Source organism: Acanthaster planci, linkage group LG01, assembly GCF_054643075.1.
Source record: "Acanthaster planci isolate LZ-2023a linkage group LG01, COTS_SCS, whole genome shotgun sequence".
NCBI classification, from domain to species: Eukaryota; Metazoa; Echinodermata; class Asteroidea; order Valvatida; family Acanthasteridae; genus Acanthaster; species Acanthaster planci.
In genome coordinates, this window is record NC_141777.1 from 16,569,635 (window position 1) to 16,583,694 (window position 14,060).

General features: G+C 45.0%; 1 protein-coding gene across 10 annotated transcripts in view; it reads left to right on the forward strand.

Annotated features, from left to right (window-relative positions):
* Window positions 1-14,060, forward strand: part of nek9 (NIMA related kinase 9) — a 135,723-nt gene that overhangs the window by 19,448 nt on the left and 102,215 nt on the right. For 9 of the 10 annotated variants that reach the window (XM_087140043.1, XM_087140027.1, XM_087140029.1 and 6 more), the window contains one exon: window positions 11,954-12,024. In XM_087140043.1, coding sequence (XP_086996169.1) covers window positions 11,954-12,024 — 71 coding nt within the window. Of the gene's footprint in view, window positions 1-120; window positions 244-11,953; window positions 12,025-14,060 lie in introns of all 10 variants that reach the window. The other variant, XM_087140049.1, reaches the window with a different exon arrangement.

Below are 14,060 nucleotides of genomic sequence, written 5' to 3' on the forward strand. Positions count from 1 at the left end.
GCTACTTTTACTTATTTCATAAAAATCAAATAACAAAGTAGTGAAATCAACATTACTCTGACGCTTTGTCCCCTCTTGTGTGGAATTTCCCCTGCATTTTTTTACTCTGTTCCTCTGTAGATGGGCTGCTTCTGAAGACAGTGAAAAGAAAACATAGTGAAGGCATCTTGGTTTATATTTAAGGAAAAAGACCTTGAAGTGAAATTAATGAACCATGGTTCCTGCTACAAAGCATACACCCGTGTAAGTATATGTTTGCACTTACTGTTTTTTTTAATGCAAATTCGAATCCTATATCTTGATTGATCTATCCATATCAAGTGATAGTGTGGCATTTATTCTGTATAGTACAGCAATTTTCATATTACACATGCTTGTGAGCAGACAACATATAAGTTGGTCTAGTATCCCAACACAAATGTACATGTATAACTGCATACATGTATATCTCGGTTGTCAGCCTACTAATTAAAATATCCATTTGTTTTGAAAATTGTAGTTACGCCAATACCAAGGTAAGCAATGAGGGGTTGTTAGTGACCTCTTACCCTTCAATCACCATGGGATGAGGTAAATTTGTCGTTCGGCTTGTGCTTGTGGAAAAACTGCTATTATTTATTGAATGTGAAATGTTTTACTCAGAATCACTCATTCATCACTGTCTTTCAGGAAGAACCTCAACATGAACCTTCGTGTCAAGATGCAAACAAGATGCAAACAAACATCAAACAAGACGACATGTACCGTGTTTCATTGAGATGCCTTTGCAAGAAGGCTGACTTGTCATGCACTGAACTTTGCAAATGACCGTTGACTTTCGTAATGTTGTAATTGTAATTGTTGGTATCCAACCAATAGCAGAGATTCGACATGTTAAATCCTTAAAATGAAGTCGTTGATCAGTTGAAACATGACTGGATTGTACAGTGTGCGGTAGGGCTTAACCCCTTGATGACGGGAATTTCTTCCGGAAAGCCGACTCCAAGAATTTCAGCCTCACTTGGCCACGAAGGCTGCCTGCCAAACCGCAAATTCTGGTTTGTGGCCCTGCGTGTTCTGCACGCTTTGAATTACACAGTGAAAAGGCTGATTGTTTGGTTGCATGCGGCTCTACTCACCTTTCCACATTCCCGTTGCCTCTTTTCAAAGTGGTGACTGTTGTGAAGCTGGTGATTATGATGCAAATTCGGTCTTTTCATTTCTGGGCTACGCACAAAGACCAATTACCATATATACAGGAGCCAGGGTCTGCCTTCTTTCACCGTGTTCGCTCGTGTGTGGGCCGAGAATAATAGCTGAAAAGCGGGCTGAGGATCTCAATTTTTACGGCGTGTCTAGCCGCCTCCCGGTGCGAAGGGGTTGATAGAAACGAAACCAAGTCTTTCTTATTTGATCACTTTAATACCTGGTTCGAATTGGCAGTTACAAACACAGAAAAGCTGTTTTAAATTCAGCCTAATGGCTGCTGTAAACAAGATAGTAAAATTGAAATGAATATGTGCATGCACGTGTTTGTACAAGGCATAAGCTTTTCCACACTTTTCTTTAAATTCAGACTTTTGATTCTTAGAGAAAGGCATAATACAGAGATTACTGGAAATGATTTTGAGACAAATTCCAATGTAACTAGTAGGTCGCTGCATGTGCTGTGCTCATTTTATGAGCTTTATCCCAGAAATCTTTTCTACTCAATTAAGGTGCACCTGTTTCATGTTGAAACAAGCACAGTCATATTCAGCACTCCTGAATATGGTCAGAGAACCTATTAAAAGTTAGTGTGTGCAGGTTTCTTCTTATGGTGTTTTTAAATACCAAGAACATGATTTTTACCCCAAAAATTACCTTTGTGAAAATAATGCAAAATCTTTGCATTGGAAACAATCATATTAGGAATCGGCACTCCTGAAAAGAGTTACAAAACCTGTACTTAAGATGGATTATGCATTGTTTTTTGTGGTGTTTATTTTTTAAAAATTGGCTATTTTTTACTCCAAATATGACCTCTTGTAAAAGAAAGGGCAGGTTTTGCACATGGAAACAAGCATATTCAGAATCAGCATCTCTAAATTAGTTTAGAGAACCTATTCTAAAGTCAGTGTGTTTTCAAATAAATTGACAAAAAATGTGTTTTTTTCCCCCCAAAAAACTACCTTTACAATATTAAGGTGCAATTTTCAAGACTGGAAACAAGTATATTCAGAATGAGCACCCCTGAGATGTGTTAGAAAACCTATTCTAGAGATCAAATGTGCAATTATCTTCTCAGGGCTTTCATTTTTTCCCAAAATTGCCCCCCCAAAAACCCATATTTTTTATTCTTTTTCATTACCCCCAAATGATCTTAACTGAAACAACATGCAAGTTTTGTGCTCTGGAGCAAGCATATTTAGAATCAGCAGCCTTGAATTGGGCTAGAAAACCTATTTTCAAGTTGCCCCCAGAAGTGACAGACGGACCTCAATTTCTGACACCCTTTTGACGGCTTGCCCCACGGCCTAAAACTCAGTGTGCCAGATTTTCATTCGATTTTAATTTGCAAAAGGCATGTTCCTCTTTCAGTTCCTGGTAGGTTTGGTGGTCTAGTGGATACAGTGAGCATCTTGAGATCCATGATATACTTCCAGCAGAAATTTTCTTCTTTTTTGTTTTGAATTGAATCCAACATGTAATGACAGAGTATACTACTTTTTTCTGATTTGTGGCTCTGGAGGATTTGTGTAAAGGGAAAAATGTCTGAAATTGTAATATCGTCTGATTCCAAGTCGCAATGACTATGTTGGCACAAAACCAAACTAAGATTTGTCGCAGTAAGAATTTGGAAGTTAAAAAAAAACGGTTACTGGACATGTGCCCAGCAAAAATATTTGGTTGAATTTGCCGGCAATGACTCAATAGCTGCCTATGACCAAATATTCCTTTTAAGGACTTCATCTACTCCAAGCTCAAGATTGTTTACTAAAATTTGAAAGCTTAACTTAGTCATAAAACGTGGTTATATTGTATGACATGTATGAGACAGCGTAAGTTTCAGAACTTAAAATTGTTCTTACTGTAAGATCAAAGTATTTTGATCTTCCAGATACATCATGTTCCAGTACTGTGTTGTAGTCTTTGATGCCCCAAACATGGATGCCTTGAGCTTGCATATTCAGAGGGTTAATTATCAAGCAGCCATTTACAAGTGGGCTCTGGATCCATGTGTTGAGATGCTGACCCCACATGGATGAGGATGGAAGATCATTGGCAGTAATGTAACAATCCGCCGAATGGATCTTCCCCCTGCTCCTAACAGTGTTTTTGAATTTGCATGTCATTGGTTTGTGAAGAACATCTCATTTCACCAGCACATAATGACTGAGATGTTGAAGACTATTAAAAAGCCAGCTGTCACCACAAAACGAGCATTTATAAATTGATTTTCTGCAAATCTGCAGCTTGGATTTTGGTATGTCTAAAATCCTCAGGAAAAAGCTTATCAATGAGGTATGACAACTGAATCTTTAATTTGTGAAATTTCCTAAGTTTGCAGTTTGCAATATCTCTAGAAATAGTGAAAAAGGTCACAATAACAATGGCTTAAAAATGACTTGCTTTCGTATCTGTCTAAAATTACTAAATGGTTAGAAAGTTTAAGCACATTTTTTAAATAACACCAAAAAAGAAATTTGACTTTTGCCCCCTGTACAGCAAACTGTATTGTGCTACTTCACTGTCATTGTAACAGTAGCATTTCAGAGGAATGAATTTTAAAATTATTGGTGCCTGCTTTGATTTGTTTGAGGGAGATCGTAAACCATCATTCAATTTAGTCGCTGAATCATTTCCACCAATTGCAAACCTACAGACAGTTTGTATATTTTTCAAGCAAATTGTTCACTTTGCAACTCAGACCCATGATGTCAGAATGTATTCAAAAAGGTGCGCTAACCTTACATACCTTGTGTGGACTTGTGAACAAAAGATGTCCACAACATGCCGAAAAGGAATACGTTCTGTGGACTTGCACATGCCCACAGGACGTTTCCTCTTCTCTGAAAAAAACGTTTAGAGGCATTTGGAGTAGGGGTCATCGGTTGTAAAAGGAAGAGGAATAGTCAAGGAAACCTTGTAGAAAAAGCCAGCTGAAAATCGTGTTCCCAGTTCAAGAAAAACGAGTAATTTCACTGAGTTTTCTTAACTACATGAAAAGAAAGGAATGCCTGCACTAGGTCTGTAATGTAAGCGTGTGCGTGTGTGTGTGGGGGGGGGTAATCAACAAATGTCATAATGTTTGTTGACACCAGTTAATTGTGGTCAGCGAGAACATGAGCCTTTTACAAGTATGATGCAAAACAGTCACTCCAGACTAGCAGATAGATTTACCCCCCCATCTTTGTAATTTGAGAGCAATTATTTTTCTTGCTTACTGGAATCATGGTGGAAATACATCTTTGAGTCCGGCTCTTGAATCCCAGTGAACTTCAAATGGAACCAATTTTAAAAATAAAAGCGTTCATTGAAAGTGTAACCTGGAAATTTGCCCCGCTAACTTAATACACAAGACTTTGGGAAAGTAACAAGATCTGAAGACACTTGGATCAGGAAGACTGGGTCGCGATTTATTTGGAAGGTCAGGACAAAGTAAAAAAAAATGAAAAAAAATAGAAATATGATAATAACCCAACACAGTGCCACAAGTGGATTACTCGAGTGACCAATCAGGCACAAACCCCAGCTGCAACTGGTGACAAGAGCAGAAAAGTGCAAATGTGGGAAGGCTGAAGAGAGCTGTGAGTGGTAATGCTCACTCTTCAGTAGCACGCACCAGTCTGAACAGTTAACTGCAAGAAGCTCGATGAGCAATGCTAAACTATAAGGTGATACAGGGTACCAGACAAGTTGCTGACTAAACTAAGGAAGCTTGTAAAAGAAAAAGTGTCATGCAAAAAACCACATTCAAATCTCCCTTCCACACTCGCCACCACTTAAAATCCTTGTTGTCCTCAACAAGGGAAGCTTAAATACATGAAATGCACCATCTAACCTAAGTTATCACAGTACAATACTTATTTCCACTCCCCAAAGCGCTGAGGTGGTCTTCGCCTTCGTGGAGGACGCCGTCGGGAGAGTACCTCCTCAAATGACAAGTCATTGTTCTCGGTGTCTGTACTGGAACCAGGCTCTTCCAGCTGTGGTGTTACAGGACGTCGTCTTCTAAGGAGTCTGGGTAGATGTGGGTGCCTTCTGCTGTCATTAGTGTGACCACTTCCTTCTGACTCACTCTGACCTGGCAGTTCACTTCTTGAGCTGTCACGGGACTGACCATTCTCTGTACTGGCATCTGCAAAGGCTGGTTCTGCTGGCCTCAGCTGAGATTTAGCTTGTGACTCTCCAGAGTCTGAAGTTCCCGGTACCGATACTACGTCGAATGGGCAGAGCATGAGCATGTTGCGGTGAAGAGTCCTGGTGTTGGGAGAGCCTATCCGCCGGACCACATAGACTGGGATGCCCTGCTGTTTCCTCACAACGATATAGGGGTCTGTTTCCCACCTGTCCTTCAGTTTGGCTTTCCCGCGCTGAGACTTGTTAGCAACAAGGACCTTGTCACCAGCCTGGAGGATGCAGTCACTTGCCTGCTGATCATACGTGGCCTTCTGCTTGACCCTGGCCCTTTCAGCTGTCGTCTGGACTTCCCGGTAAACGTCATGCATGTGCTGTCTGAGGCGCCGGACATAATGGGGGTAATCGTGGTCAGGCCTTTGCTCTGCCTCGTTGTCTTGAGTTGATGGGATGAGGATGTCTATGGGTAACTTGGGCCTCCGCATGAACATCAGATAAAATGGGGAATACCCAGTAGACTCATGTTGGGTGCAGTTGTATGCATGGGTCAGGACGCCCACATGCATAGCCCAGTTGACCTTCTGCTCCGGATGGAGTGTCCCCAACATTGACATCAGCGTCCGGTTCCAACGTTCTGTCATTCCATTCCCCTGGGGGTGATATGGTGTGGTTCGGGTCTTCTTCACCCCAAGCAGCTTACACAACTCCTTTATCACATCCGACTCAAAGGACTTGCCCTGGTCAGAGTGCAGCCTCTCTGGAATCCCATAATTGACCACAAATTTCTCCCACAACACCTTGGCCACAGTCGTCGCTTTTTCATCTTTGGTGGGGTATGCCTGGGCATATCTGGAGTAGTGATCGGTTAAGACCAGAACGTGTTCATAGCCACCCTTTGACCTTTCTAGGCTCAAGAAGTCAATGCAGACTAGCTCCAGCGGGCGTGTAGTGCGGATACTTTCCAGCGTTGCCTGTCTTCGGGTGTCTGGGGTCTTCCTGAGTGTGCACCGTCTGCACTTCTTGATGTAAGCACGGATGTCAGAATAGAGGCCAGGCCAGAAATACCTCTCCCTAGCTTGGTGTAGTGTCTTGTCGAGACCAAGATGCCCCATCGAGTCATGAAGGTGTTGTAGCACCTGCGATCGAAGGTCTACTGGTATGACAAGGAGGTACTGCCGGCCAGCTGCATCACCACCCGGACGATGAACAAGGAGATTGCGTCTTACCTCCAATCGGTCCCAACTCCTCAACAGCCGACGGACAGCCCTGGTCTCTTGTCCCAGTTGCCTTTTGCATGGTCTTCCTTCTTGTATGCCCTTCAGGTATATAACCCTGGAGATGGCTTCATCTCTCAGCTGTGCTGAGAGGAGGTCAACACCCTGACCAAAGCTTGTACCTGGGATGAGGTTGTCGTAGGTAGTTGAAACTGATTCATCACCCGAAATACTGGGACTTTCTCTTGGCGACGTTACTTCTTGAGCGTGCACCTGTGCTGATACCTTCTCTCCTCCATTCTGTTCTTCGCCGGCCAACTTATCCTCCGATCTGTCCATCCCCACTTCATTGGTACCAAAGATGCAAGATACTTCATCCCTGACAATTCGTGACAGTGCATCTGCATTGCCATTGGCGTGACCAGGCCGGTAGATTATGTCTAACTTAAACTGAGACAAATCGCTAACCCATCGCTGACCATGAGCATCCAGCTTCGCCGTCTTGAGAATGTGAGTGGGTTGTTGTCGGTAACTGCAGTGACATCTTGACCATATAGGTAATCGCGGAACTTTACCGTTATTGCCCAATGAAGAGCTCGGAACTCCAGCTTATGAGCAGGGTACTTGGCCTCTGACGGTGTAAGGGTGCGACTGGCGTATGCTATTGGTTGCTCTCGTCCACCTTGCACCTGTGTGAGAACTGCCCCACACCCATCGGCCGAGGCATCCGTCTGGACAGTGAATGGGAGGGAATAGTCAGCATAGGCAAGGACCGGGGTTGAAGTCATTTTCTGCTTCAGTAGTTCAAAAGCTTTCTGACACTCCTGACTCCAGGTGAATGGTGGATCCTTCGTTCCACGCTTGCCTCCTATCAGGGCAAAAAGTGGTCCCGCAATTCGAGCATAATTGTGAATGAAACGCCGATAGTAGCCAGTGAACCCCAAGAAACTACGGACATCCTTCTTGGTCTTCGGCTTGGGCCAATCCACGACGGCAGAGGTCTTTTCAGGGTCGGTGGCAATACCATCTGCAGACACAACATGACCAAGATAGCGAACTTGTGACTGGAAAAAATGGCATTTGGATGGTTTAAGCTTCAAACCATGCTCGCGCAGCCTCTCAAAAACCTTTGCAAGCCTCTCCCGGTGTTCATCTACAGTGCTGCTGAATATGATTATGTCATCAAGGTACAGAAGGAGGGAGTCGAAGTTCATGTCCCCAAGGGCAGCGGTCATCAGCCTTTGAAATGTTGCCGGGGCGTTCATCAGCCCGAAAGGCATTCTGGTAAACTCATACAGGCCCATGGGGGACGTGAAAGCCGTCTTGGGTCGATCCCTTTCAGCCACCTTGACTTGGAGGTACCCGGACGTCAGATCCAGGCTCGTGAAGTATTTGGCTTTACCAAGGGCGTCTAAGGCATCTTCGACACGGGGCAGTGGAAATGCATCCCGCACAGTCTTGGCATTCAGCTGGCGATAATCGACACAGAGCCTGATTTTACCGTCCTTCTTTCATACGATTACAATGGGGGATGCATAAGGGCTCTGACTCGGCTGTATCACTCCCGATGCCTTCAGCTTGTCTATATGCTGTCGGACTTCTTGGAATTGCCCTGGTGGGACCCTGCGGTAGGGCAGCCTGAAGGGAGTATTATCAATCAGGGGTATTTCATGTTCTACCGTCTCAGTGTAGCCCAGGTCTTGATCATCTCGGGAGAAAACATCCTTATTTTCGGAGAGTAGCTGGAAAACCTGTTCTGCCTGCTTGTCTGTCAGGTTCTCATAGTTGACATCAATCTCTGGGACTTGGGGTTCCACCGTCGACTGGTTACATACCGCTGAGTGGGTGTTGCAGCTCGATTGGGTTTCTTTGTCCGCTTTAACTCTGCCAATTTCCTCGACTACCGACAGGGTACCCAAGCAGGTATTTGGCCTCAAAATGAATTCACGTGCAGAGAGGTTGCATACTCGAACAGTGGTCGTTCCCCTCTTAACCTCCGAAAAAGTTCTACCAACGACCAGATTCTCCTCAAGGGTTGCATTGGCTGGCTCCACAAGTGCGCAGAAGGTCTTTCCATGTGTTCGTCTTGGGGCTTGTGTTGGCACATCTACCTCCGCACAGGGCTTTATCACCAACCTTCTCTTGCTGGCATACTTAAGTGGGCCAATTTCACCATCCCTGTTTGCAAAGTCAGTCCCATCACTGTTGACACACTGAAAGGCCTTAAACCAGGGGTCAGAACGTCGTCTGGTCCTGGCCATAAACCACCGGCCATATCTTTGATGCAGTCTATCACGTAAGGCCACAATGACATTGGTTCCCAAGAGAACAGGGGTGGATTGTCGAAAGTCTGTGGTAGGCACCACAAAGGCAGGCACATCACAGATTGTCTGACCCAAAACAACAATGTCCAGCACGATGTACCCACCATGCGGGACACTCTGGCCACCCGCTCCATAGATAGGAACATCTGTTCTGCGCATGACTTTATCTTGCAGTTTGGGATGTGCTGACATGTACCGATCTGTGATCGTAGTCACCTGCGATCCAGTGTCCAACAGCGCCTGACATGTCCGCCCAGCCACAGTAACTTGAGTAGTGCTCACAGGGCCGACAAGGTGCTCATCTGCTGATTTGCGTTCCCTACTGCCTTCCGAGCCCTGTGAGGCAATCATGCATGTCCCCTTCACTTTGTCGTCCGGGCTTCTCAGCTCCAAATTACCCCTTGATCGCCCCTCATCAGTGGGTATCTCTAGTTTAACTGATGCTGGCCTAGACCATTCCGCTGGGTGCAGTGGCGAGCAAAGTGGCCTGGTGCCCCACACAAGTAGCAACAGGTGTCACGCTTATGCAAAGCGAGTGGGCCTGTTGGTTGTCTCCATATTTGCTGATTCACCCGGCTACCTGAGATGCGTCCTTCCAGTTCCTGTACTCGTTGACCAAGGTATTGCTGCCCTTGTATCAAATGATCCAATGTGGTCAACTGCCGTTGGGCTAGGGTGGTCAGTTCGGTAACCTGGTCACTGGTGAACTTACTTTGACTTGAATTAGCATTGCCTGCATCCTGGTTGCCTTGCTGCTTTGTCTTGGCTCGCCCCGGTGCTGTCCCAGTTGTTTCCTCTTTGGCTGTTTGTTGGCACAACTGGAAACGTTGCTGTCTCATCTCCCTTGCCTGGTGAAGTTCTTCGCTAATCACACGTAGTTCCTGACGGAGACCTTTGAAGCTCATGCGTCGAGGCTGCATCGGAGCGAGTCGCTGCTTCACCGCTTCATCTCGAAGGCCTGTCATGAACTGCGTTGTCAGTAGCAAATCTCGGTCTTCACAGAGTGATGCTTTCCTCCCTTGTCTTCGCTGAAGATCTTCAGTGTGCCTTAACAGCGCCTCCAATGCAATTGCGAACTCAGTTGGGTTCTCATCCGGTCGCTGTCTTCTCGCGAAGAATGTAGCGATGGGCATCACTGCAGTACAGCCCTCACCAAATTCCTCAATGAGTTCCGTAATAGCTGCCTCTGCTGTGGTTTCTCCTCCCCGACTCTCAAGGTTTAAAATGACATCGCGTGCTTTCCCCCTCGTGTGCCTCACCACTTCATGGAACTTCACCTGGCTTGGTTGTGGTCCCTTTGCCTCAAGCAAGTAGGACATGTCACGTGCCCAATCTTCAACTTTTAGACCGTGCTTTTCGGGGGTTGACCCTGAGAACATCGCAACGTCTTTGACCTGATGAGTGGTATATGCAAACGGTACATGGCGCTCGGCAACTGGGAGGGGTGGATCAAAACCAGCCAACTGTAGGGGACTAAGGTTCGGCTGGTCACAGAGTCCTGTTTGATGAGGTTGGGACTGAGTCGGTGTAAAGGAACTCCTTAATTCCTTCAGATGACTCGGCTGCTGAAGACTTGGCACAGGCTTACTGGTGTTCGGTGGGAAACAGAGTTCATGGCTGTCCTCTGACACTATCTGGGGGGGCTGCATCTTTGTAAATTGATCACCACTGACTTGGATCTGCTCACTGGGTGTGACCTTTGGTTGCGACAGCTGGAAGGGTGGACTCGGTTGTGGTATCATGGGTAGTGGCAGACGAAGGCTATCGTCGGGGCCATAGTATGGTAGGTTGAAGTCAGGCGGGCAGCATGGAGTTGACGCCATCATGCACCACAAGAACTCCCCAACTTATGACACTGTGCTGGGCTGAGTGATGTGTGTTTTTTTTGTTTTGTTTTTTTTTGTTTTTGACCGTACAAACAAATGGCTAAATTCCTCAGAAAATCAGTCTTCCCGGGTTCCGGCACCAAAAAAAAAAAAAGTTAAAAAAAAATGTAACCTGGAAATTTGCCCCGCTAACTTAATACACAAGACTTTGGGAAAGTAACAAGATCTGAAGACACCTGGATCAGGAAGACTGGGTCGCGATTTATTTGGAAGGTCAGGACAAAGTAAAAAAAATGAAAAAAAATAGAAATATGATAATAACCCAACACAGTGCCACAAGTGGATTACTCGAGTGACCAATCAGGCACAAACCCCAGCTGCAACTGGTGACAAGAGCAGAAAAGTGCAAATGTGGGAAGGCTGAAGAGAGCTGTGAGTGGTAATGCTCACTCTTCAGTAGCACGCACCAGTCTGAACAGTTAACTGCAAGAAGCTCGATGAGCAATGCTAAACTATAAGGTGATACAGGGTACCAGACAAGTTGCTGACTAAACTAAGGAAGCTTGTAAAAGAAAAAGTGTCATGCAAAAAACCACATTCAAATCTCCCTTCCACAAAAGCAGTAGTCATCATTAAATGATTTCATTTATTCTCATTTGTGTTTTGACTTCGTAACAACTGATACTAGTGTGTGGGAATTGTGATAAACTTGCTGACATATCAATCCCTTTTCACTTGAAAACAATGATTACCACTGAAACAGACACTAACAGTCCCTTTTGTTACAAACCAGTAATAAAAAATCTTCCCAAAGGAAATGTACATGGTTTTTCAACCCTTGTCAACAGAGGGTGCCCCATTATATGTTCATAATTAGAATGCAAATGTTTAAATAACTGGTGAGTTTAGAATTGTGGATTTTGTAATCCACATGGTCTCGACCAACAAATGACAGTGATTCCACTTAGATCCGAGAAGTGCACCAAGGAAATTGGTTTTTGGGCATCTTGCAGCAATGCCCTATGGTCCCGAAAAAGCATTTTCTCCAAAAGGATATTCCAATGTGTGCGCACATTGATGCATGTAAAAACATTCGCATGAAAATCAGTGCAGGAACCAACAGGCATGCACTTACTCCATCCATTTGCACTACACTTCCTGGTTCAAAATGGCATCACCCTTTAGTAGTCTGTATTGATATACATAGAATTGACACCATGGCATCTTTGTTTCATATTGTCCTGAAACATCTTTTTATCTTCTTTGTCAGGAAGTTGTGTGGTACTTGTTCCAAATTGCATCTGCAGTTAATCACATACACGACAATGGTATATTGCACAGGTAAGTTGCACAAGTAATGTATTGTGGCATTTTATTCCCATGAGCCAGCCTAGGTCCCGCCAGTCCGGGTGAACTGTCTCCAACTGTGGGGAAAGTCATCTGACCTAAACCTAAACTATCTGCCTTTGACCTTGAGTTTGATGAGCAATCTAACGTCCAGGGTTGTTTTGGCGGAAATATACCACTGATTGGTAATTGATTTGGTGACCCGGTCGACTGGCACAACAATGAATATGTACGTACACAAGATATTACCGGCAAGATCAACTTATTTAATATACTTTTCTTAATCGTTACGGTTACTTACTAACTGCTTAGATTACGGAACCAGTATCTGAATTGCTCGCAGACTGTCAGCGGTAACACACACAAAAGAAGCGGTCACACTAGTGCTGTTGACTCACTGAACCAGGCCTCCAGACTGCCTCGAGACTTCTGCTAGACTAGACTGACTGCACCATGCGTGGCATGGAACAAACTAGACAAAACATAAATTTACGCCAGTCCCACACTGTCTTAAACATGTACATTTACCTGGGAAATTACGCACAGATTAATGCTAATATACACAGGTACCAGTACAGTGGTCTCGCACATTCTCTGTGCCTATACAAAAATAAGAATGATGTCACCATTGACTGAAACTTAAACTTGTTAAAGCCATTTCGTCACAGTATTAAAGCGAGTGATGAAGCATCTCACTGGTGGTTGCCTGAAGTGATGGGGCAAATGTACATCATGGTTTAGTACCTGAAGTATCTGTTAATTAGACTAAACTAATTTTGAAATAATAATTTTTACCTTCCTGAAAGGGGAATTGAGAGAGGAGGATCTGATATGGATAAGATCCTGGTCCACATTACATTATTGCAAGGGGAATAAAACCACAGGGAGCTACTATAACAACAAATAAACTGTATCACATTTGCACTGGATCTTGATCATGCTTTGATTTACTTGTTCCAATCGAAGGTCACTGAGCATGCGCTGTTGCCATATTGGCATTTTTTTCACACTGCGTAATTGGTGAAAAAAGCTTGCTTCATTTACATTTCATTCTGTTACCCTCTCAAAGTAACATCAAAATGGATGACTGCCATTCACTTTTGAGACAATGTATCACCTTCATGCGTGCATGGTGCCGCCATGTAATGCCTTCTAATTCTGACTGTCCCATCAGATGTTTCCACCAACTTGTTGAATAGGTGGAAAGGCTTGCAGTAGCACCATGCAAAGGAATATATCTCTCTTATGAGTGTGTGTGGTTCAGAAAAGAGCCAGGAGTATACCCAACGTTTCGGACTGCGTGCTCAGTCTGTCGTCAGGGGACTAAAGAGATGCTGAAGATGGGGCTGTATATAGAAGGTGGCTGGATGCAGCATGGTGTGACGAGGATGCTGGTTGTGGGCGCTCATGCGGGACAGGGTCCTGCAGGTCGGGAGGCATGTAAGTTGGGCATAGGTAGGTGCGGGGTGAGGGCCGAGGGTACAGGAGACCCATAGGCAGGGTGGGGGTGTCCTCTGCGTGACCTCACCGAAGAACTGCACCACATCTCCATGACACTTCAACACAACGGCTACAAGCTCCAGCAGATCAAGACTCAAGACCCAAGACCAAGATCCCCTCCCGGCCGAAGGGTCTCCTGTACCCAAAGCCACTAAGATAAGGCCCCTAGTTCTGTTACCCTTCCCTACCTCGGTTGTACTTCCCACCACATCCAGCGTATCCTGAACAAGCACGGCATGAAGGTGTTCCACACAGCTCCTCTCAAGATCTGCAGCATGTTGACATCCCACAAGGACCGACAAGATCCACACCACCAACCAAGGGTGTACAAGATCCCTTGCCAATGTGGCAAAGTGTATATTGGCGAGACTGGTAGGGACCTCCCCACCAGACTCAGGTCCATGGCAGGAAGGGAGACTATGAAAGTCGGCGATAGTCAAGCATTCCAACTCCGAAGACCACCGCATCGACTGGGATCAAGCCCACCTCATCACTAGCATGGAGAACTGGTAGGTAGACACATCAGAGAA